This window comes from Crocodylus siamensis, chromosome 2 (genome assembly GCF_052110815.1).
Source record: "Crocodylus siamensis isolate JL-2025a chromosome 2, ASM5211081v1, whole genome shotgun sequence".
NCBI lineage: Eukaryota > Metazoa > Chordata > Crocodylia > Crocodylidae > Crocodylus > Crocodylus siamensis.
Genome location: NC_143396.1, coordinates 205,770,543 through 205,793,284, shown reverse-complemented (window position 1 = coordinate 205,793,284; position 22,742 = coordinate 205,770,543). Strand labels below are relative to the sequence as shown.

General features: G+C 44.1%; 1 protein-coding gene across 1 annotated transcript in view; it reads left to right on the top strand.

The window, feature by feature from the left end:
• Positions 1 to 22,742, top strand: part of PRMT3 (protein arginine methyltransferase 3) — a 119,761-nt gene that overhangs the window by 21,875 nt on the left and 75,144 nt on the right. Inside the window, exons 7-9 of the mRNA XM_090032862.1 lie at positions 2,699 to 2,764; positions 13,645 to 13,766; positions 19,004 to 19,103. Of these exons, the coding sequence (XP_089888988.1) occupies positions 2,699 to 2,764; positions 13,645 to 13,766; positions 19,004 to 19,103 (288 nt within the window). The remainder of the gene's footprint in view (positions 1 to 2,698; positions 2,765 to 13,644; positions 13,767 to 19,003; positions 19,104 to 22,742) is intronic.

The following is a 22,742-nucleotide window of genomic DNA, read 5'->3' as shown; positions in this document are numbered from 1 at the left end:
GATTTAGCTTCCTGATATCTAAAAAAAAATAAAAATAAAAATATAATGGTTGTCTCACCTTTAGACCTAAATCTGCTTTAAGGCAACCTTGAACAGCATTGTCAGTATATAGAGCTAATGCATCGATCCAGCAGAATTGTCTTAATAGAAAAAAAATTCTGGAAATAGAAAATAATGTATTTTCTAAAATAAAAATAAATGGTCAAGACATGTTCCCAGGACTTGGAAACTGATTAATACTGGTACAAATTTGCCCCAGTGTAGTATGTCTGAATGACTGATACTCTTATTTAGAGAGTAGAGGAATTTATTTGTTAACTAGGGTGAAAGGGAGGAAAACCCACGTAGCTGATATATGTAAAATTTAGAGAGCTTGATTTGGAGCTACAGGTAATGCCTGAACATCTGAAGAACTTGTAGTTCTGTAGTTTCTAGAACTATTTATAGTTTATAATATAACATTTTTCTGAAGCTGAAAAAAAAACTTTTGTGATCCCAAAATCTCTCTATTAGTTTAGAGCCTTTTAGGAGAAGTGGAAGTGTGAAAGGTCATGTGTTCATGGTGTCTGCTTCACAGCATTTCCAAGGAGAAGAATGTTGTGGTTTTAAACTGATAGAACAGTTAATGGGTCACTCCTTAGAAATGGTTGTACACTTTATTTAAACATTGCTTGAGGACTGTCTAAGATAAACTTACTTATTTTTCAGATTTCATTCTAATGAGAGGCTGGAAGGGAACTGGTGAATAGAGGGACTTGAAATGAATGGCTATAGCTCACTAGAGCAGCAGTGCATATAGTAAGGACAGCAGTTGGTATTCTATTGATTAAGTTGGGGCAGTGCTGAGTAACGCGAGTGGTGAGGTTGTAAAGCTGAAAGCTTTCCAGCTCACCGCTTTCCCGATTGATACTGAACCTTTTGATTTTTTTCTTGGCCACAAATCCAGTTATATAGTGATGCAAAGAGAGTGCTAAATATATGAGTTCTTTAAAATCCATCCTCTCAAATAGAAGGCTTTATAATTTACAGTTTTATCAAAAAAATATAAATTTTTTAGTGCTTAAGCTTTTTGTACCTTTTGCTTTTGTTTTTTTTCAAATATATTTTGTGAAGAACTAATTTCCCTTATCCATAAAGTGACTTATCATATTAGGATGTAAAGATAAAGCTTGCAGGATTATATGCTTTATTCTTAATCAGTCATTAACTAATTGCTTTTCTAATAAGATGAACTTCTTGGCAATTGTTCAAGAAAAGCTATCCCTATATAGTTTCCTACATTGAATAGGAATTCCTGATCCTTAACTGCTCAGTAGTGCTGTGCTAACTTTTAAATTCAGGCAGTGGCATCCAAGTCTTTTCTTAATCTAAAGTAATGTTGTGGTCACTTTAATTGGAGTCATAGATAAATAAAATGGCTTTTTAATTTCCTTTTCCCTCATTCTGACGCTTGAACCTCTGGCAGTTGCAACTGGGACTCTAAAACTTACAGCTTGCTGTCAGCTTGAGTGCCTGCCTATGCGTATTATGTGGATCAATATGTTAGCTCACTGGTAAGCTGAGCTAATATGCCAGCTTACATACGCTAATGTACTACGGATATTCAGATGCGTGCTTGAAAGCCTGCCAGCTTCTTGGGTCATGTTGCGTTAGTGCTCGGTAATGTTCTTTTTTTTGTTACTTTAGCATTCTGCATTGTGAGCTGTACAGCCTGAATGACTTACGCTCTTGCAGATGCTAAGACAAGTATGTCAGTGTTGGCTGGCCAATAAGAATGATTCCATGCAGAGCTGGCCTTAGGAGTGGGCAACCGCACAGGGTGCCATAGTTGGGGGGTGCCCATGCTCACAGCAGTGCTGTCCTTGTCATTTGGCTCTGCCCTGGCCAATCTGTGCCCCAGGCAGGAGGAGCAGTGCCCAGCCCAGCCTGCCCCTCACCTCCAGCAGCTGCTCGGGAGGAGCTGGGCTGGGCATGTGCCAACAGGGCAGAGTGGTGGTACCTGCTCCAGTCTGCCAGCCTTGCTCTTGCCCAGCAGCAGTGGTCCCTGCCTGGCGTGCCATGCTGCTCTGCTTCCCCTCCAGACTGTGCCCCACACTCCTACCTGCCTGTCTCTGCCTCTGCCTTTGTTTGCAGCAGCACCCAGCATTTTAGTGGGGGCACCAAAATACAAATTATCCCAGAGCACCATTTTCCCTAAGGCTGGCTCTGATTCCGTAAGTAAAGCAGAGTAACCTGGTATCAAATCTGATCAGTAGCTCTTGTTTATAACAAAGCAAGAAGTTTGGGTCACACACCTTGTTTTTTCCATTTTGATCTGTAATATATTTAAGTTAGTTCATGTCTCAGTCTTCATGTAAGATAATTGTTTTACACTGAGCTTCCATACCTTTCGGTTGACAGTGTTGTTGGGGTATAAGTTGATTTTTAATAACTTTAAAACATGCTGTTGTTCAGGAGCTAAGTACGCGAGACTTTGATACTGTAAATTACATTTTGTATATACCTGGATGTCTTTATTACAGCCTGACTGCTCGTTTTATAAAAAGTCAGTAGGATTTGCTTCTAAATAAACTTTTTAATTTGGGAAAGACTTTGTTATATGATAGGTCCTAAAATTGTCTAGAAGTGTCTCCTCTTTCAGCCTGTTTTCTCTACATAACTGGATGATGTAAATGCTGTTTCTATTTTTAATTTATAGGACAAAGTGCGTACAGAAAGCTATCGTGACTTCATATACCAAAACCTCCACATCTTCAAGGATAAGGTAAAGGAAGCAGCTGAGCAGATGAAATATTTCTGCAGTGCTTGATTTTCTTCTGGTAGCTATCCCTTGGGTTTTGGATACCTCCTAGCTCTGGGAATAGAGTATCATTCAAATGATTTGATTTAATGTACTCCAGCTTTATTATGTGATAGTGTTATTCAACTGCTGGAGGGTGCAGAGAGCTGATAACAGAAATGCTGATCATTGTTGTCATTGTTCTGTATGCTGTCTCGGAGCGTTCATTAATTATGATGACATGTTTAAGTTAAACCTTTCTTGTCCAGTATTTTAAACTAAATCTATTTTGGGCAGGCTCTATTTATGGCAATCCCAGTACATTTTAACCCATATCTAACGGGATAAAAGCATTATAGGGGCCCTAATGAAATTAGTGTTGGGACCACATTCAGATATAATTATTTTATATTGTGAATCAGGGGCTTTTTGCCAGATTATCAAGTGATTTGAAATGGAGCCAAGACTCCTGTTTCATAGCTTTTGGTGTCTGTTATTTCTGCTGAGATACTCTTATTCCCAGTTGCTACTGCAACTATGGTTTTCTTTGTCCTATTGCTGGTAAACATTTTTTTTCCCCACCAGTTATTTTGGCTATTTTAAAAATGTAATTTGAGGTCATTTCTGATAGATCCTCATCCTTTTAGTTGACTTCTCTAGATACCTAATGTTTGGCTGTTTTAAGGAAAAACTCCCACTGGGCAAGAAGTACCTAATTTTCCCTTTTTTAAATTTAACTTCTTACCCATTTTCAGGATGAAGTTTTTTAATTATAGTGGTACCACAGGGCATGGAATAATGATATTCCTTTAACGGTTCTTCAGGTGGATATCAGCTAAGGTTTTGAAGTTGGATCTTGTTTTATTTCATGTTGGGATCTTGTAACTTCCCTGTGAAAAGGAATGATACTGCAGGTATATTACAAATGGGGTTGAGTTGCAAACACTTTGGAGCAGGGGCAGGCAAAATATGGCTTGTGGGCCAAATTTGGCCCACCAAGCCATTCACTCTGGCCCATGGGGCCCCTAAAAAAAATTAGAAACTTGTTATCTGCCCATGGCTACCTGTCTAAAGCAGCAGCAGGACCCAGCAGCCACAGCAGCAAGGCCTGCCCAGCCCTACCTCACCCCCAACTGGAAGCTTTTGCTTAGCAGAGGCTTCTGGCCTGGCAGCCCTGGAGCTGTTTCTCTGCCCTCCCTCCATCTGGGAGTACAAACTTGACCAGGCGAGACTGGCTTCTGCTGTGTCGAGCAGTCCCGGCCATGCAGCCGGGAATGGCATAGTGCCGGGTGGGCGGTGGGCAGGAAGGTGGGGAATTGGCAGGAAAAGGGCCATGTTGGCAGATATGGGAGGGGTGGGGGACAGTGGGAGGGGAAGTGACGTTGAGCGGCCGGGTGGCAGTGCAGAGCTGGGACCAGTACCCCGTGGCCAGGGGCAGCATGCGCATGGAGCTCTTGCTGGCAGGGACTCCTCCTGCCACAGGCCGTGTGTGCCCTGAGGCCTCACTGTCTGCTGCTGCCACTGGTGGCAGTAGCTGTAGGCAAGGAGGGATGAGGTGTGGAGGGGGGTGTGTTCGTAGTGGGGTCCCACATGTACACCTCACCATACACATACACCCCCCTCCTTGCACCAGTATACACATGCACTCACACCTTAGCCATCCTCCCCCTTCACACATGCCACAACCTTCTCAGCCGCCCTCCCCTGGCACAGTTACAGCTCCCACAAACCCCATACCCCCCCACACCCCACATATCCACATACACCCCCCCCCACCTTCCCACAATATACAAAAGTAAGACTTCATTTTAAGCTATTATACAATCACCTCCATGTACACTACACAAATGCATGCAAATCAGGACAAAAATATTTTTTGAAACCAAGTTAATGAATGTTGTAATAGATGTTTCGTTTTTAGAATATAGTTTGTTTTTTTCTGGTTCTGAGATGGCAACCCCTCTTGCCAAAAGAAGTACTTCTGGGGGCAAGGGGAGGGACTTCTGATGGCAAATATCAGGGGTTAGGAGGCAAGACTTCTGGTCCCAAGATGGCAACCAGGGAGTGTGGCACCTGTCAAGGGACAGGGCTACCTATGTGGCCCTCGATAGCTTGCCAAAGCTCATTAAGTGGCCCTCCATCTGAAATAATTGCCTGCTCCTGGTCTGGAGGGTAGGCTACATGCGGAGTACTGTGTTCAGTTTTGGACCCCCCACTACAGATAAGATGTGGAAAAATTGGAGTGAGTCCAGCGGAGGGTGACAAAAATGGTTAGTGGGATGGAGACATGACTTGGTTATAAGGAAAGACTGAGGAGACCAGGCTTATTTAGTTTAGAGGATGGAGACTGAGAGGGGAGTTAATAGCAGCCTTCAACTACCTGAAAGAAGGTTCGAAACAGGATGGAGCTAGACTGTTCTGAGTTGTGGCAGATGATAGAATAAGGAGCAATGGGCTCAAGTTGCAGCAAGGGAAGTTTAGGTTAAAAATTAGGAAGAGCTTTTTCACTAGGAGAGTAGTAAAACACTGGAACAGGTTACCCAGAGAGGTGGTAGAAGCTCCATCCTTGGAGGTTCTCAAAATGCAGCTACGCAAAGCTTTGGGTGGGATGATCTAGCTGGGGATGCTTTGAGCAGGGGATTAGACTAGGTGATCTTCTGAGGTCCCTTCCAACCCTAATTTTCTATGATTCTATGATTAAGCTTTAGAATGACCTTTGTATGCACAAATATAAAGTGGGGAATTACTAGCTAGGCTCAGTACTGCGGAAAAGAAGCTATGGGTTGTTGTAGAATATGAAGCTGAATTGGAGCCAAAGGTGTGCTCTTTTGGGGTGAGGTGGACAGGAATCCAGCAGCATTTTGGAATGTATTAATAGGAGGGTCACTTCCAAACTGAGAAAATGATCCTTTAATTCTGTTTGGCACTGATGAGGCTTCACTTGCAGTACTGTGTCCAGTTTTAGTCCTCATACTTCGAGAAAGCTATGGACAAATTGGTTGTCCATCAAAACAAGTAGCATCAGAGATTTGGGAAATGTGTTTTATATGAGGAAGACCTAAATGAACTGGGCCTATTTGGTAGTCCATCTGACCAGGAAGGTACATCTGACCAGTACGTGAGCTTCACCCTGAGGTTCTTTCTTGAATGTCAGATGTCAGCAGCCTGGAGATTGGAAGGCTGAGGCCCAACCCTCTCAAGTGGGGTGGGCGGGCAAAACTGGTTGTGTGCCCTCTGTCTGTGGTGGCCTTAGGTTCCCCTCTCAGGAACCCTTTTGCTGCTCTGAAATCCCTCCTTTTTGTATTTTCTCCCCCCTGATGACTTCAACTCTGGCCATCATTGATTGATCTCTCTGTGTTCATTATACTGTTCACATTCTGTCCTGTCAGCATATTCCTTTGTTTCCCACAAATCCATCATATGCATGAATCTCAATGTGGTTATTTATTGGGCCTCCTAATTTGGTCTGTCTACCAAAACTGGAACTCCCAAGGGCCCCGCAGTTGAGCACTGTGACCTGGTGCCAGTGCTGCAGACTCCTCTGTCTCTGTTTGGGTACACTGTTCACGTTATGAAACAGTGTGGTACAGGTCTTCATTTTCCCAGCCTGTGTGTCTCCTGGCTTCAGACACACTGGACCGTGAAGGAAACTTTGTCACAAACAGGCTTTTAGAAATTAAGTAACCCTTGTCATTGCCCTGAACCATTGTTCTAATACGCTATCTACTTTACCTACAAGCAGATTCTCAAAAACAAGCCTCTAAACATTAGGGTTGCATTGATAGTTTTTTTGGGCCGATACCAATGGCCAATTTTTCAGGAGCCATATTGGCCAATACCGATCCAATTCTGATATGCAGCCAGGCAGCTTGGAGACCAGCATTGGGCTGGTAAGTCCAGTGTGGGGGAAGCGGGGGGTGAAGCAGATCAAGGCCTCAAGGTGAGGGAAGGAGTGGGGCTGGGGCAGGCACTGCTCAGCCAAGATGAGGCGGAGTGCAGAACGGAACCATGGCTCATGCGGGGTGGGTGGTTCCTACCACTGCAGGCGCCCCAGGAGGACATGGGGAGTGTGTGCCACTGGATTTGCATGGGACAGGGCAAGATGCTGCTGGCGGCTAGGGTTGGGGCTGCACTGAGCTCTTCATGGGGTGGGGGGAGGGCTGAGCCAGGCTGCACTTGGGGTGGGCAGGGACAGTGCTGGGAGAGCAGGTGTGGTGGGGGGGGCAGCAAAATTAGCCATAGGCCCCCACAACGCCCCCTCCCAGCTCCCACTGTGAAGAGCCTGGCCCTGGTGGCAGCCCACCCCACCCTGCGTGTGGTTCCGGGCACACACCTCCCATGTCCTCCTGGGGTGCATGCAATGGCAGGAGCAGCTTCCCACCCCTGTGTCCCACCACTCCGGACAAGCCGTGGCTCCATCCTGCACCCTGCCCTGCCTTGACTGAGCAACATCTGCCCCAGCCTGACTCCCTCCCTCACCCCAGGGGCCTAGATCTACCCCCAACACCTCTTCCCTTCCACCACCCCTTCCCCCACACCAGACTTAGCAGCCAGATGTTGGTCTCTAAGCTGGCAGGCTGTACTCTTAGACCCATGTGCGCTGCGGCTGTGCGTGTGCACGGGGCATTTATGAGCCACTTTATTGGCTGCAACAGTCACCAAAAAAAAAAAGCCGATTTCTGATACTTTCTATTTTCCCTGTATTGGTGCCAATCTGATATGGGACCGATGTATTGGTGCACCTCTACTAAATATCATTTTCTAGTCCTCAACCATAAGGGTGGTTAAGCATTGAAATAGGTTACCTTGGAAAGATGTGGAATCACTATCCTTAGAAGTATTTAAGGGAAGATTAGACAAACATTTGTCTGGAATGGTTTAGGCAGGGAAGATCCTGCCTTGAGCTGGAGGTTGGACTAGCTGACTTCTGAGGACTTCTGTTCTATTATTCTGTTTCCAAAGCACTCTGCCACCTAATTTGTTTCCTTGGGAAGCCAAATCAAACCAACTAACCAATCTTCAGTTGCTTACCTGCCCCTTCTTCCTTTTCTTCTTACCTGCTATGTGCTTCTATTGGTGTGCTATTCAGCCACATAATCTGTTTTCCCCCTTTTTCGGCACCTTCCTTCATACATGTTGTTTCCTTTCCTGTTGTTTAGTGGTATCAGCCATCTTTAGTAGGTGCAGTTGGGCTTGATTTCAGCTGTGTTAACAGAATCTAGGCTTAGCTCTTGATAAGCTCATTCTTAATATCTGTTGTCTACATACATTTTCATGAAGTGGAGTCTAATTTCATTATGGCATTAAATTAGCACGTATGTAATAGGCTGTTCACTTATTTCTCAAGACCAAGAAGTAGCATTGAAAAACTGATGTGTTGCGTTTCCACTGCACAGCAGTATGATAGACTTGCTTTTTATCCAAGATAAACAAAAAAGTAAAGGCAAGCTACTCCAGAATCAGGTCAATCAGGCCAAGCCATGATGTCTTTGCTTAAAAATGACAAGAAAAATTCTTTTCTTTTTCTCCTGCTTTACACTATTAAGTTGAAAAGAATGCTAAAATACATCTTTTCGTTTCACTCAGATTAGTGACTGCATGTGAAATTTCTCCCTCCCTGTCTATCCCAATGCTTAAGCCTCATACAAATAAGTTCAGTGTCTCATACACCTAGTGTCCAGGAGAAGGGTACCATATCTGCTTATACCCTGGTCCAAGCACAAGTCCAAATGCTCGTTCTGTGATACGGTACTGATCAAGTGAAAGCCATAATGGTGAATACCTGAGAAATTTTTTCAAGAGGTCCTATGTCTGGCTACCCTGTTAAACTCCTAGATAAAGTTTCTCAGCATGATCACCTCAAATGTTCTTTATATTTTCCCCCTTCCTCTACCTACAACACGATTCCTGAAGGCAGCAGTTCTTACCAAACTCTTGGGGTTGTGAAGGTTCACATTGAGAACTTAATTACACCTCCCTTTGATCTTCTGTTTGTCAATCTCTTGGCTGTCTTATTCATAAGTAGTATGAGTAGCCAAGTTTAGTTTTGTGTGTTCTATCACAATAGATGTGGTCCACAAGACTGAACCACCTTTTGTCTGATAGGTCAGCCATAAAGAATCTCATTTAATCAAAGACTAGACTAAGTGTTCAAAAAGAAAAGGAATGGTATAACTTGTAAGTAAGGAGGGGGCAGTCTGAATTATGTGAGATACTGAGCAGGTTGTTCTGCTATGCCTGGTGTCATAAGAAACAGTGGTTTTGTCACAAGGTGGCTTAAATTATCGTCCATTGCCTCTCAACATAAATTTGTCATCCGCATTTGGCAGGAAGAATGGGAGACTTCCATTTAGTTAGTATGTCCCACTCAGAAAAGAAAATGATCCATTTATATAACTACGGCTCTACCTTTGAAGTCAAAATCTCGTGTACCAGAGAGATTGCTTTGTGTAGATGTGTTATGGTCTGTGACATATCAGTGACATTTTATGAGACATCTGTTCTCCTTTTTTGTACTCAGAAGTTTGTTCTTACTAAATATTAAACAGGCCCATTGAGAGAATAGATTTATTTGGGTAGAAAGCTGACTTCTTTTTTCCTTTTCTGAAGCCAGGCTAATTAATTCCTGTTAGTGGGGAAATTTGTATTTATTTGAAACTGACTGTAGAGCATGTACAGAATTTGGGGTCTACAATGCTGTAATATGTTGCAGTGTTGCCAAACTGCCAGCCCAGCTGCTCTGGATCTCTGGTGAGTGGCCATATGTGATCGCTGCAAGAATACTTTAACTGTAGACCTCTGTCCTCAGGCTAAGTGGTGATTATTCTTCATGTGTTTCAGTTTCTGAAATGGGCTGCAGCTTGACTACTCTTTCCCAACCCCTGTGGCTATTCCATTTGTTTTTTAACTGACCAGGGCAACTGTCCAAAATGTTGTCTGTTTTGATTTTTCCCATTTATGGCGATTGCTCTCTTCTGTGCAACTCTACAGCATGGTCATTGGTTTGCAAAGGTTTATATTTGGTACCCATTTCCAGCTGTCATGGTTCAGTAATTTTGCTAACTACCACAGGTAAAATGTTTCAGGATGATTCTGGAAAACAAGGGATTCAGCAATTGTAAGAACATCTCTTTTACTGTCCATTTCTGTATCCGAAAGACTTCTTCAGAAGACTTTAGCTTGAGGCTGTTGTAGCTTTTAGTTGTTAGAACTTCAGTGGCAAAAGGTAGTAGCATACGATTTGGCTACAGCACTGACTTACTGGAATGGCTGGAAGAGTGACAAGAATGGGTAGTTTTCACCGTCTCTCTTTCGCACTAATGTTTCCCAAGGGAGGTCTTCTGTTCCAGAAATAGAATGTGATTCTTAAGACACTTTTTTTTTTAGGTCACTTTATTTCAGTTCATTTTTATAATCATAGTTACCTTAATTTGCTACGTGTTATCACAGTACAATTTAGAGGTCACTGATATATCGGTTACATATCGTATCAGCACCGATGAAAGGAAAATTAGCATTATTGGCTATTGGCCTTTTTTTTTGGCTAGTGTAGCCAATAGTGTCATCTGGAGCCTCCAGATGCCATGTGCATCCCACATGCGTGCATGAGGCCAGGAATGCAGCTGGGTAGCGTGAAAAGCAGTGCCCTGCAGGTAAGTCTGTGGAGGAGAAAGGGTGTGTTGGGGGGTGCAGATTGAGATCCCTGTGGTGAAGGGACGGAGTGGGGCAGGTGCTGTGGGTGCTGCCCAGCCAGGGCAGTGAATGGGATCCAGGGCCAGGAGCAGGACAGAACAGTGGGCAGGTTGCCAGAGGGGTGGGGGGGTGGCTCCCCTCTGCTGTGTGCACCCCCCCAGAGGGGGCATGGAGGGGCATGTGGCTCTCCAGGCTTGTGCGCAGGGCTGGATGCAGGCTGCTTGCTGTGGGCTTGAGGCTGTCCGCTCTGCTGTCTTTCCCTCATGAGCCCCATGCTGGCCATGTGTCCCCCTGCCCACCTAGCAGTGGTGGGGGCAGTGAGTTGTGCCTCTCACTAAGTGGGCAGGGGGCACATGGCTAGCATGGGATTCCCAAGGGAAAGGCTGCAGAGCAGAGAGCACCGCACGCACAGCAGACAGCCTACATCTACCCCCGCTCAGCTCTGCTCTGCTTAAAAGCGTCCTGGTGCTTAATGTTGTTCATTGCACTTAAACTGAAGCTCATTTGACATGCTTCAATTCAAGTGCCACTGCCACCATTTTTTAAGTGCCTGGATGCTGATCTCCTGGACAAGCCGCCTGCAACTCTGCCTGCTCCCCACCCTGGCCCCAGGTCCAATTCACTATCCTGACTGGGCAGCGCTCCAAGCCCCTGCCCCACTCCCTCCCCCACCATAGGAGCCTCCATCTGTCCCTCCCACCACCACCCTTCCCTCCACAGACTTCCCTGCAGGGAGCCACACTGCTTGGCTGCATTTCTGTAAATCAGCTATTGGTATCAGCCAAGAAAATATTTATCAGTGCACCTCTATACAGTTGTCACTGTTTTTTATTGGGCAACTTTTGGGGAGTTATCTGAGACTTGCTCTTATTTCTGTTGCACACAGTTCTGAACATAATAATTCACAAGTGCCACCAATGAATTTGAATAAATGAGTGTTTCCCGTTTGGAATACACATAGGCTCCTGGAGCATTGAACAGTCAAAAAGTTTTGAGGTATTAATATATTTTAAAATTTTCCTCATCTTTAAATGTTGTGAGGTTGGACAGAAATTCTAACAGCAAAATGTTAAATACATCAAATAATAGAGGGTTAGCTAAAAACAGTTGTCACAACTGGGCAAGTTTGTAGCCAGTGATGTTAAAGGCTGCTGGCAAATCAGAAAAGAATGAAGACCTGTCCTCTTATCCTTTCAAAAGATAATATGCCCAAAATTATGTAAACCAAGGATTGGCAGTGTTTTTGGGCAAAGTGCTAAAAACACCCATAACCTCGATTTGTAAGATGTTGGCATGCTGGGGCAGGCAGTGAGGGAGCCACGAGGGGGCCTGATCCTTGTTGTGGCAGTACAGCCCTAGCCCCTTCCCTGTCGTCTGCCCCAACACTGGGGCTCCGTGGACCCTAGTGCAGCGATTTTCAGCCTCTCAGCTGCCTGGGGTCCACAGCGTGGGCTCTGGGCCAGCCCCTGCTGCCTGCCACAGAGTCCAGGCTTTTTGATGCAGGTGTTGGGGAGGCTATGGGCAGCTGCACTGGGGTCCACAGAGCCCCTGCCTTACTCATTACTAGTGGTGGTTGCACACACACCTCAAGGGGATAGTGGGGAAGGGGCTGGATCTGTACTGCCACAACAAGGACCAGGTCCTCACAGCTCCCTCCGCTATTCACCTCATGGCACACGTAAGCAAAATACTTTCATGTGCCATGCTCTGGCATGTGTGCCAGGGGGTTGCCTATCCCTGATGTAAACCATGGGTCTATGATGAATGCTGTGCCAAAAGAGAGGAAAGGAAGCAATATGGCTTGTACAAAGCAGAATGGGATAGAAGCAAAGTGGCCAGTGTTATGAAAAAATAACAACTGACAGCTGAGGCATCAAAAATATCTTTTGAGTGAGGATTTCCTTGCCATAACTGTTCTTTTATTAAACATGCAGCTCCTTTCTTCCTTTAGTGAAGCCATAATACTCTGCTCTGAGATGATCTTTCTGTTGAAGCTCAAAGGTGGGGAAGTTGTCACAATTTTGTTAATTTATTGGTCTCTACTCACCTCTCCAACTTTAGCACAGAGGAGTTTAGGTGGAATGGGTTTCCTTCTTCCATCCTCAATAATGAAGGAACTCCTTTTCTTCCGTAGTCTTGCAGTATAGAAGCATCTGCAGGAAACATTTCCCATAGTAGGGAAGATACACCATGAATTCATGGAGAAGGAGTTAAAGTGGTAGTTTCATAACTTGAGGAATAGTTTCATAAACTGAGGAAACAGGGAAGACGGTGCTATTTCTGTAGATTTACATAGGACCAATAAAAGCAGGAGTCAACAGCCTTTGATAGCCTGCAGCAGCTTGTGATCCTTTGCTGCTGCCGCAGCTTTCTCTTCTCTGTACAGAGGGCTGTTCTCTCACCTCTCTCCCTCTAAGACAGCCTCCACTGAAAAGCATGGCAGGCAACAATTTGGAGCAGATAAATCAGTGGCAGCAGTGAATTGAGGCTGCAGCTGGGGAGTGAGAGAACAATCCTTTGCACAGAGCAGGGAAAACTAGGTCCCACCATTAGTAAAATGCAGAACGTGGGTCAGATAAGATAACAGGGCTGTAGCAGGAGATAGGTCTGCCAAAAACATGGTCCACATCAAGTCTCTTCGCAGGCCAGATATGGCCTGTGAGCCATAGTTTGCTGACACCTGATTAAAAGATCAGTCAACATTGGCAATCCCACCCTCCTCCCACTGCAACAAACCCATCAATAAATTTAAACAGGTACTTGCAAGGAAGTTCTTGTCATAACTGCATTTCCAACTATGAACAATCACTGTGGCAAGTAGATAATTATAAGTAATCATGTTACTTAAAATGCTGTTTAAATGCCATTCAGATGTTTAAGCTGCATTGTTTGTAAATTAACATTTTAACATTTTTATTTGCAGTTTGAACTTTACATACTTAAATAACATTTTCTCCTCTCTCCAGGTCAAGTATATAGACTAGAACCATTAATTTTGGTGAATCAATGATTGTAAAGAATTCTTATCTGAGCTTTTGTGTCAAGCTTGTGCTAGAGGTGGTAGCATTTTTACCTTTTTTCTCTGAATTTGCGGTATGTTTTCCCCACTATGGAAATTGAACAACTCTTTTTGCAGGAAAGAAAATAAGCTAATATTACTTTATTTATTTTAGGTGGTTTTGGATGTTGGGTGTGGCACTGGGATACTCTCCATGTTTGCTGCCAAAGCAGGTGCGAAGAAAGTGATTGGAGTTGACCAGTCAGAAATTGTTTATCAGGCCATGGACATCATTAGGTAAGGAAAGTTTAGTACTAGAACTGAAGTGACTTACAATAGCTGTTTTAAGTTCAGCATCAGTTCTTCTCACACCTGCAGAATCTTCTCTTTTGGTTGGTATTGAGTGCTAGTCTTCAGTGATGAAGGGAAGATGACACAATCCAAGGCAGTATATCATCCTCATCCTTGACAAATGGATTTTTGATACAATCCTGTCACCTGCAATTTTGATTGCGCCCAAAGCAAGACTGTATTTAGGTTAATATTTCCATAAAATTTCCCACTGGTGCTAGCTGTGGCATAAGCACTTATGCAGGCTGGGGCTCCCTGTGGATACCAACATTTTAGGCGTCATTACGTAGCCTTGCTTGGCCAGTTGCTAGGCTGGGTCAGTATATTCTTTGTTACAAGGTCCAACTCTGTTACAGGTGGAGCTATAGAATACTGGGTAGTGTTTAGGAAACAAATCCTAGTGTGTAGATGGGATCCTACAAGATAAGTACAATTTTGCAGGGCTGCACTGTACTGAATTGTTATAGTTTCTAGGGTCAGAAGGGACCTGAACAGATCATCAAGTCCGACCCCCTGCCCTGGGCAGGAACGAGTGCTGGGATCATAATACCCCAACCAGATATCTATCCAACCTCTTCTTGAGCCCCCCAAGGTAGGGGAGCGCACCACCTCCCTTGGGAGCCCATTCCAGAACCTAGCAGCCCTAACCATAAAGTGATGCCTCCTGATATTAAGCTTGAACCTAATCTCAATCAATGTATGGCTGTTATTCCTTGTTATCCCAGGTGGTGCCCGGGGGAACAGAGCCTTACCTATTTTCTGCTGGTCCCCCTGGTGAGTTTTTATAGACGGCCACCAGATCCCCTCTCAGTCTTCTCTTGTGACGGCTGAATAGATTCAGGCCCTTTACTCTATCTTCGTAGGCCCTGGCCTGCTGCCCTCTGACCACGCAAGTGGCCCTCCTTTGGACCCTCTCAAGGTTAGCCACGTCCCTTTTGAAGTGCGGCGCCCAGAACCAGGCACAGTACTCCAACTGCGGCCTGACCAGTGCTGCATAGAGGGGAAGGATCACCTCCCTGGACCTGCTTGTGATGCATCTGTAGATGTACGACAAGGTGCGGTTAGCCTTACTGACCGCTTTCTCACACTGGCAGCTCATATCCATCCTGGAGTCAACAATGACTCCAAGATCCTTTTCAGTCAGTGTGTTGATGAAAAGGGTGTACCCCACCCTATAGGTATGTTGCCAGTTCCTTCTCCCTATTGGTACTATTCAGATTCTGTAACTCGACAAATATCATTCATTTTTATGGCCTTCGTTGGTTAAATTCTCTTTATGCCCTTTGAAATGAAAATTTGTCAAATCCTAGCTAATTTTTGCTATTTTTTTAATGAAGGCTTTAATAAAGAGCGTTATTTATATGCCTTGTATATCAGTAAATTTAATACTTTCTTAACTTCATATTTAAAGTGTACCTTAGGTTTGCAGGTGTGCTGCTAGAGAACCATCGTATGTCGGAGTGCATGACAGTAGTGTACTTTAATGGAGTTTCCTGTTACAGGGCATGCTGCATTATATCTGTTTTCAACCTGCTGTGTTTTATCTATCTTAAAGATGCAGTGGAAGACTAATTGACCTCTGTTTTCTTGCTTGCTGGAAGAGAACGTTGTTGCTTTGCTAACATTAATATTCTATGGTGTCAGCAAAGCATTTATTTAATAAAAAAGAAAAACTACTGCAAAGTCACTGGGAACACTGTTCACTACAATGTGATGATGAAATGGTGGCTGTCTCTACAGCTGAAAAGGAAAAATTCAAGCTATAAAGAAAGAAAGAAGGATGAGTATGAAAGACCTAGAGCTATTGGAATGTAGAGCTGGGTTTTGGGATGTATTGTCAGAAGAATGAGGTTAGATCCCAGAGGTTGTTTAGGGTGCATATTGGGGAATTTTAAGTTATGGCCAACTTAAAAGGGAGGTTGAAAGGACACTTGGTGAATGCTGAGTGGCTCCTCAAAATAGTCTTTCCTAGTCACACTGCAGGAGATACTTTGATAATCTAGCATGTTTCTTTTATAAGTGAATGCCTTTACACTGTAGCTGCAGTGTTCTAATCTTTGATCAACTATTGCTCAGCACTTTGACTGGGATGTTTTTGACATCATAACCAATGCTTTTCAAAGAGAAAATTTTTTCTCAGTCTTTGACTGCTTTCAGACTGTCATCTGTGTGAAATAGCTTGTCTTGCTGCTGCTTTAAATGACTCATTTGGGATCGTTCACCGCTTTCATTCCTTAGTAAAATACAGAATGTACTCGTTATATTTGCAGTTTAGCAAATGATGGAAATACCCATCTGCATTTCATTTCAAGTTTGCTGATTTGCACGCTTTACTGGGGGCAGAAGAGGATTAAAAGGAGAGCTGTTCTTACGACAGTGATGAATGATCCCTTGCAGCACACAATGAACCATCACTAAAGCTACATATTTGGAGGTTACCTTTACTGTAAAACTGTTTTGTTTGTCTCCTGTTCACATTCAGATCATTTATAACAGACTTGTTAAAACTTCCCATAAAGAGGCATAACTGAGAAGCTCATAATATGACAAATCTATGTATTGGAATATCAAATGAATAATAGAGAGGAAAGCAAGTGATTTTTCCCCCCCCCCCCACTAAATGCAACTCTTAAGTGCCTTTGAAATGTCATGAAGTGCAGGCAGTTCCATATTTAGCCAGTGGAACTGAGAAATGGCAGGGGCATGACTGACTGAGTGTGAGGATGAAAATTAAGAGTCCCATGATTCCTGCTAGTCACAGAGAAGGTTTCTTAATTAACTGATACCTACCCTGTCACGGAGCGGGATGCAGGAGCGGCCGTGATCTCTCGCTAGCGCCCCCTGCCGTGCCAAGTAGGCGGTCCAGCACCCTCTTACTTGACTGCCACGTCTTGTTGTTATATGGTTCTAGAAGGGAGGCTGCCTCTTGTCGCCCTGGACACCGTGCTATGCTTATACTGTCCCCCCGTTCCATATGGAGTGACCTGGTGCACCCCAGCCTTATGGGCTATGTGTGCCTCCAACCTCCCCTTTAGCACGCCCCAAGCCTCGCAGATGTACCAGACGTTATCTGGTCAGTTTCCTGTATGTGCCCTTCACTGGCGCCCCGGGCTTGTCACGCAACCGACGCCCCTTCACTGGCGCCCCTGGGCTTGTCACGCAGCCGGCACCCCTCTATCCACTAGCCCTCTTGGGCCTACCAATTATATCCGCCCCCCTCCTGGGGTCTGCTGAGTATACTCACCCCTCAGTATACTCGCCCACGTACAGATGGTGCCCCTCACTGGGGCCTGTCCCTCCGCAGACTCACCCTCTCCAGGCTCTCTATAATCGCGGACTCGCCCTTTCTGGGCTCGTCTCTATAGTAGCACCCTACCTTGGGCTTCTCTTCCTGTGTGCCCCCCTTTGGGCCTAACACGAGCCCCTCGGGCTTCTCACGGGTGCTCCTTGCAAGTGGGGCTCAGGTGGCCTTAGCCTTACCTGGCCCCCTTGGCCCCTTTCTCTGGGTCCTGCCCCACTGGGGCTAGGCTTTGGCCTGGGCTGTTTATAAAGGCCCGGCCCTGCTCGCTTCTAGTCATGTGACCAGCCTGGCTGCTCCAGCAACCAACGCCTGTCTCAAGGAGCTTCAGCAGCCCTTATTCCTTCATAGGAACAGGGCACCCAAGTGCTCCTGTGACACACCCATTTTCCTAGCACTCAGTAGCTGCCCAGTTAGTTTCTCATGTGATTCACAGAATAGAGGCTTAAAGTGTACCACAATGAGATTCTAACTTGGATTTTTTTCTGTACAGCGGTGAAACATCATTATTCTTTTTTTCTATGTCAGTTATACAGCCTGTATAATGAATTTTATTTTTGGCCCTTCAGTTATCTAAATAATTAGTTCCTAATATTAACTGGATTAGACCTAAGAACCAAACTTGAATTTTGATTCTTAGTATCAGAAATAATTCTGTTTGTTACAAGTCACACCCTTGAGGATGTATATAACCTCTTCAATAAAAGATTCACACATTTTAGAGAATATTTAATTGATCCCTTATTTAAATATGTACCAGTTCAAATTTTAATGTAGCTCTTTTATCTTCCCTCCATCCTATTGTGTCTGTTGTTGTCTTCTAGATTAAATTTGTAAAGAGATTACTGAGTTGTGTTGAAAGTCAGGCAGAGAGAGATTGTGGGAGTAAGATATCAGAAAGGGGCAGAGATAAGAATTTCAGTAGAGAAATAAATTTCACTGATGTGAATAATTATTCTGTCCTCTCTAACATTAGCTGTCATGATAATGGCATATGCAAGCAAGATTGATATGGTGCACTACAGAGAATAGAAATATTAAAATTCAAGAACTCAAGTTGTTTAGCCATTAAATTGCAATGTAGCACTATTCCAGAAACTACAGTGACATGGCAGAATGTACCTCTTGCAGACTATATGTTTCTAGTATAACTTCCCTTATATAGAAGGTAATATTGGAATGCTGCAGTATTAAACATTGCACATAACATTGCCTAGAAGTGTAATGAGGAAAATGCTTTTTATTGTAGAATAACTGTATTATTGATCTTTCAGGAGCATTTGTTCTCTGCGACTCTGCAGTTGATTTTGTTTAACAACACAAATTGTGTGCAAAGTAGCTTTGCAAAAGAGTTGGTTTTCATCACTTTTATTGGAATACGCATGCTACACTATAACTGTAGGTTTATTCACGGGGGTCCAAGAAGGAGAGTTGCAAACAAGCAACTCCAAGAGAGGGGGAGACGCTAAAGACTGCATGCACAGTACTGGCGGAAGTTGGGGGTGGGGAGGGAGGAGGGATGCTTTGTTTGTCTTCCACTGACCAGCATGTTCACTTGTCACTTGTCTTGATTTAGCTTGTGGAATTTGTTGTATACTCTCTGTTAAAATATAACCTAAGAGGAAGACTATTCCTTTCCCACCATTAACTGTAATATGAGTTTTTTTTTCTGAAAATATTTTACCTAGAGATAGTCTTTTTACTGCAGTAGAGAACAATGATTCAATATTTGGAAAGGAAACAGCAAAATGCAAACATTTAGCATAATTTTCTTTTTCTCAGTCAAATGTGTTGCCTTTTTTTTAAAGGACATTTACTTGTAAGCAAAAGGTATGGAATTATAACTTGTTAAACTGTAACTTCAACTTGTAAATTTAAATTATAGGTTGAATAAACTTGAAGATACTGTTACCCTAATCAAAGGAAGAATTGAAGAAGTAGACCTACCAATTGAAAAAGTGGACATTATTATATCTGAATGGATGGTAAGATACACAAGCATCCTTTACAGTGCAGTTAGTTTCACCAGAAATGCATCATTTTTAGTCATAAAAAGAATCTCAGTTTTTAATGTAATATGAAGATTTTCTTCATTGAATTTTTTCAAAATCTGTCTCATCTGCAGGAAAACTCTTCCCGTGATGGGAAGTAGGGAAAATAGTCCTGATTACATGCCTCCTGAAAACACATGTTGCATCAGTCAAGATTTTAAAATTGTGTTGCATATTGTGTGGCATGCTGTCCCAAAAAAACTTACGGATATGTTCTTGTCCTGAGTTTAATGTAGCAAGTGTCTGAAAAGTGTTAAACAATGCCCTACATCTTGAAAAAATTATCTTAGTTGCTTTTACAGAGATGTGCATATAGCTAGTTGAAATGCATTTTTTTTCCTTCTCCAAAATGACTTAAATGTTAATTATTATACCAAAAGAGAATAAGTTGATGGACAGGACCAAGGGAGAAACATCAGGAAGACATGTGGAACACTTTGAGAACATCAGGAACACCTTCCTGAGAACATCAGGAATACCTTGAGAAGCTGGATATATTCAAGTCAGCCAGCGCTGACAATGTACGCCCCAGGGTACTCAAGGAGCTGGTGAGCATCATAGCCCAGCCTCTTGCACAGATCTTTGAAAACTCCTGGGACTCTGGTGTAGTGCCCAAAGACTGGAAGAAGGCCAATGTGGTGCCTATCTTCAAGAAAAGGAGGAAAGTGGATCCGGCTAACTATAGGCCCATCACCCTGACTTCTATCCCAGGGAAGATCTTAGAAAAGTTTATTAAAGAGGCCATCCTTATTGGACTGGCCGACGCCAACATCCTAAGGGATAGCCACCACGGGTTTGTTGCGGGTGGGTAGGTCTTGCTTGACCAATCTCATTTCCTTCTACGACCAGGTGACCTATCACCTGGACAAGGGAGAAGAGATTCATGTCATATATCTTGACTTCAAAAAAGCCTTTGATCTGGTATCCCATGATCACCTCTTGGCGAAACTGGCCAATTGTGGCCTTGGGTCCACCACAATCTGCTGGCTGGGAAATTGGCTCTGTGGTCAGACTCAGAGGGTAGTAATTGATGGCAGTCACTCATCATGGTGTCCTGTGACCAGTGGGGTCCCCCTAGGCTCTGTCCTTATCTTCATTAATGATGTGGACGTTGAAATCAGGAGCAGACTGGCCGAGGTCACCAATGACACCAAACTTTGGGGCAAAGCATCCACACCTGAAGACAGGCGAGTGATCCAGGCTGACCTGGACAGGCGCAGCAAATGGGCGGACAAGAACCTGATGGAGTTTAACACTGAAAAATGCAAGGTTCTCCACCTTGGGAGGAAAAACCTGCAACATCCCTATTGGCTCGGCAGTGCTACGCTGGCTAGCACACAGAAGAAAGAGACTTGGGAATCATCATTGACCACAAGATGAACATGAGCCTGCAATGTGATGCTGCAGCTAGTAAAGCAACCAAAACGCTGGCTTGCATCCATAGATGCTTCTCAAGCAAATCCCGGGACGTCGTTCTCCCCTTGTACTCAGCCTTGGTGAGGCCGCGGCTGGAGTACTGTGTCCAGTTTTGGGCTCCACAATTCAAAAAGGATGTGGAGAAGCTTGAAAGAGTCCAGAGAAGAGCCACATGCATGATTAGAGGTCAGGAAAACAGACTTTATGATGACAGGCTGAGAGCCATGGGGCTCTTTAGCCTGGAAAAGCGCAGGCTCAGGGGTGATCTAAGGGCCACCTATAAATTTACCAGGGGTGACCACCAGGATCTGGGGGAACGTTTGTTCACCAGAGCGCCCCAAGGGATGACGAGGTCGAACGGTCATAAACTACTGCGACACTGTTTCAGGCTGGACATAGGGAAGAATTTCTTTACTGTCTGAGCCCCCAAGGTCTGGAACAGCCTGCCATTGGAGGTGGTTCAGGCACCTACATTGAACACCTTCAAGAGCAAATTGGATGCTTATCTTGCTGGGATCCTGTGACCCCAGGTGACTTCCTGCCCTTTGGGTGAGGGGCTGGACTCGATGATCTTCTGAGGTCCCTTCCAGCCCTAATGTCTATGAAATCTGCATTCCTGGAAGACAAAGATTGCTTTTAAATTGGGGAACTTTTTCCATTGTTTGCATTTATATAGTGTTAATGTGATTTAAATAGCTGTACAATCCTTGATACTTCTTTAATTGAAACAATATTTAATATAATTGGTGTTCAGATGTCAGATGTGAATAATTGCCTAATTCAAATTAGGTAATATGGAGTGTTCATAAGACAGTTTCATACATGCATAAATACCAGTAGTAAAGAGGAGCTTTAGTTCCAAAAATTTTACTTTTCTTCATTTACTTGGTGAGTTTTGTAAATAAGATACTAAGGGTTTGAGCTAGCCTTTGATTGCTCAAGCACAGAAGTTGAGTAACAATGCTTGATGACATTTCTATTTACTCTGTTTGCACCATTCATTACTGTCTCAGCAATTCCTATATACCCTTCCTCCTCTTATTTTCATGCCATCTTCAATTCTGTTTCCTCCTTAAAACCTGTTCCACCTCTCAGTATTCTTCCTTAATATAAATCCCTTCTTTTTATAAGGATGATGCAACAACATTTATCTTATAAGCGCTTTTTCCCTCAAGTTCACCTGTCCAGATTCTCTTCAGTAATGAAATTAATTCACCATTCAGATTTAAGAACAGAACTTAAACCTGCATTCTAAGTAACTGCTGTTATCTGGATCTCCCTGTTATCTCACAGTGGTGGCAGATGACAGCACAAAGGAGCAATGGTCTGAAGTTGCAGCAAGGGAAGTTTAGGTTGTATATTAGAAAAAACATTTCTACTAGGAGGGTAGTAAAGCATTGGAATGAGCTGCCCAGAGAGATTGTGGAATCTCTATCCTTAGAGGTCTTTAAGACCTGGCTAGATAAAGCCTTGGCTGGCATGATATATTTGGGGTGGTCCTGCTTTGAGCAGGGGGCTTGAACTATATCAGTGGTTCTCAGCTTTTTTTGTACCAGGACTTGGGTGTAAGCATCAGTGGCCAGTTCTGACCCACAGCCCCCTGGCCCTGCTGATGCCCCTCCCAACTCTCATCCCTCTGCCCTCCCAGCTGCCCCTGTCTTTCTTGGGCCAGAGTGGAGTGGCTGCAGGAGGAGGAGGGGAGGCCTGTGGCACCCCTCTTGGCCTGGGCTGGTACTCTCATGCTGGCATCTTTCCACCCCTCCTGCCCTGACACAGCTTTGGTGCCTGGCCACTTTCCCCCAGTGCCAGCAGGCACTTGCCCCCAACCCTTCCCACACCCACCCATCCCCTACAACACCCCCACCCCTGAACAGTCCCTAAGCCCTGGACCTCCAACCCCCACTTCTCATTGACTTATCTGCATTCAGCTGCTGGGGCTGCTGTGAAGTAATAAAATGGGATTCTGGACTAGTATTAAAGGATTGACATGACACCTCATTTGAGAAGTGACAGTGAGGCTTTATTTTTACTACAAGTATTTAGGGTTAAATGAGCCCAAAGCCAAGTCTGGTATTTAGCTTTAAGTTGATAATTGCTCACCAAACAGGCAACAGAGGGGCGATCTGTTTTCTTGGCAGCTTCTCCAGGTGTGGATCC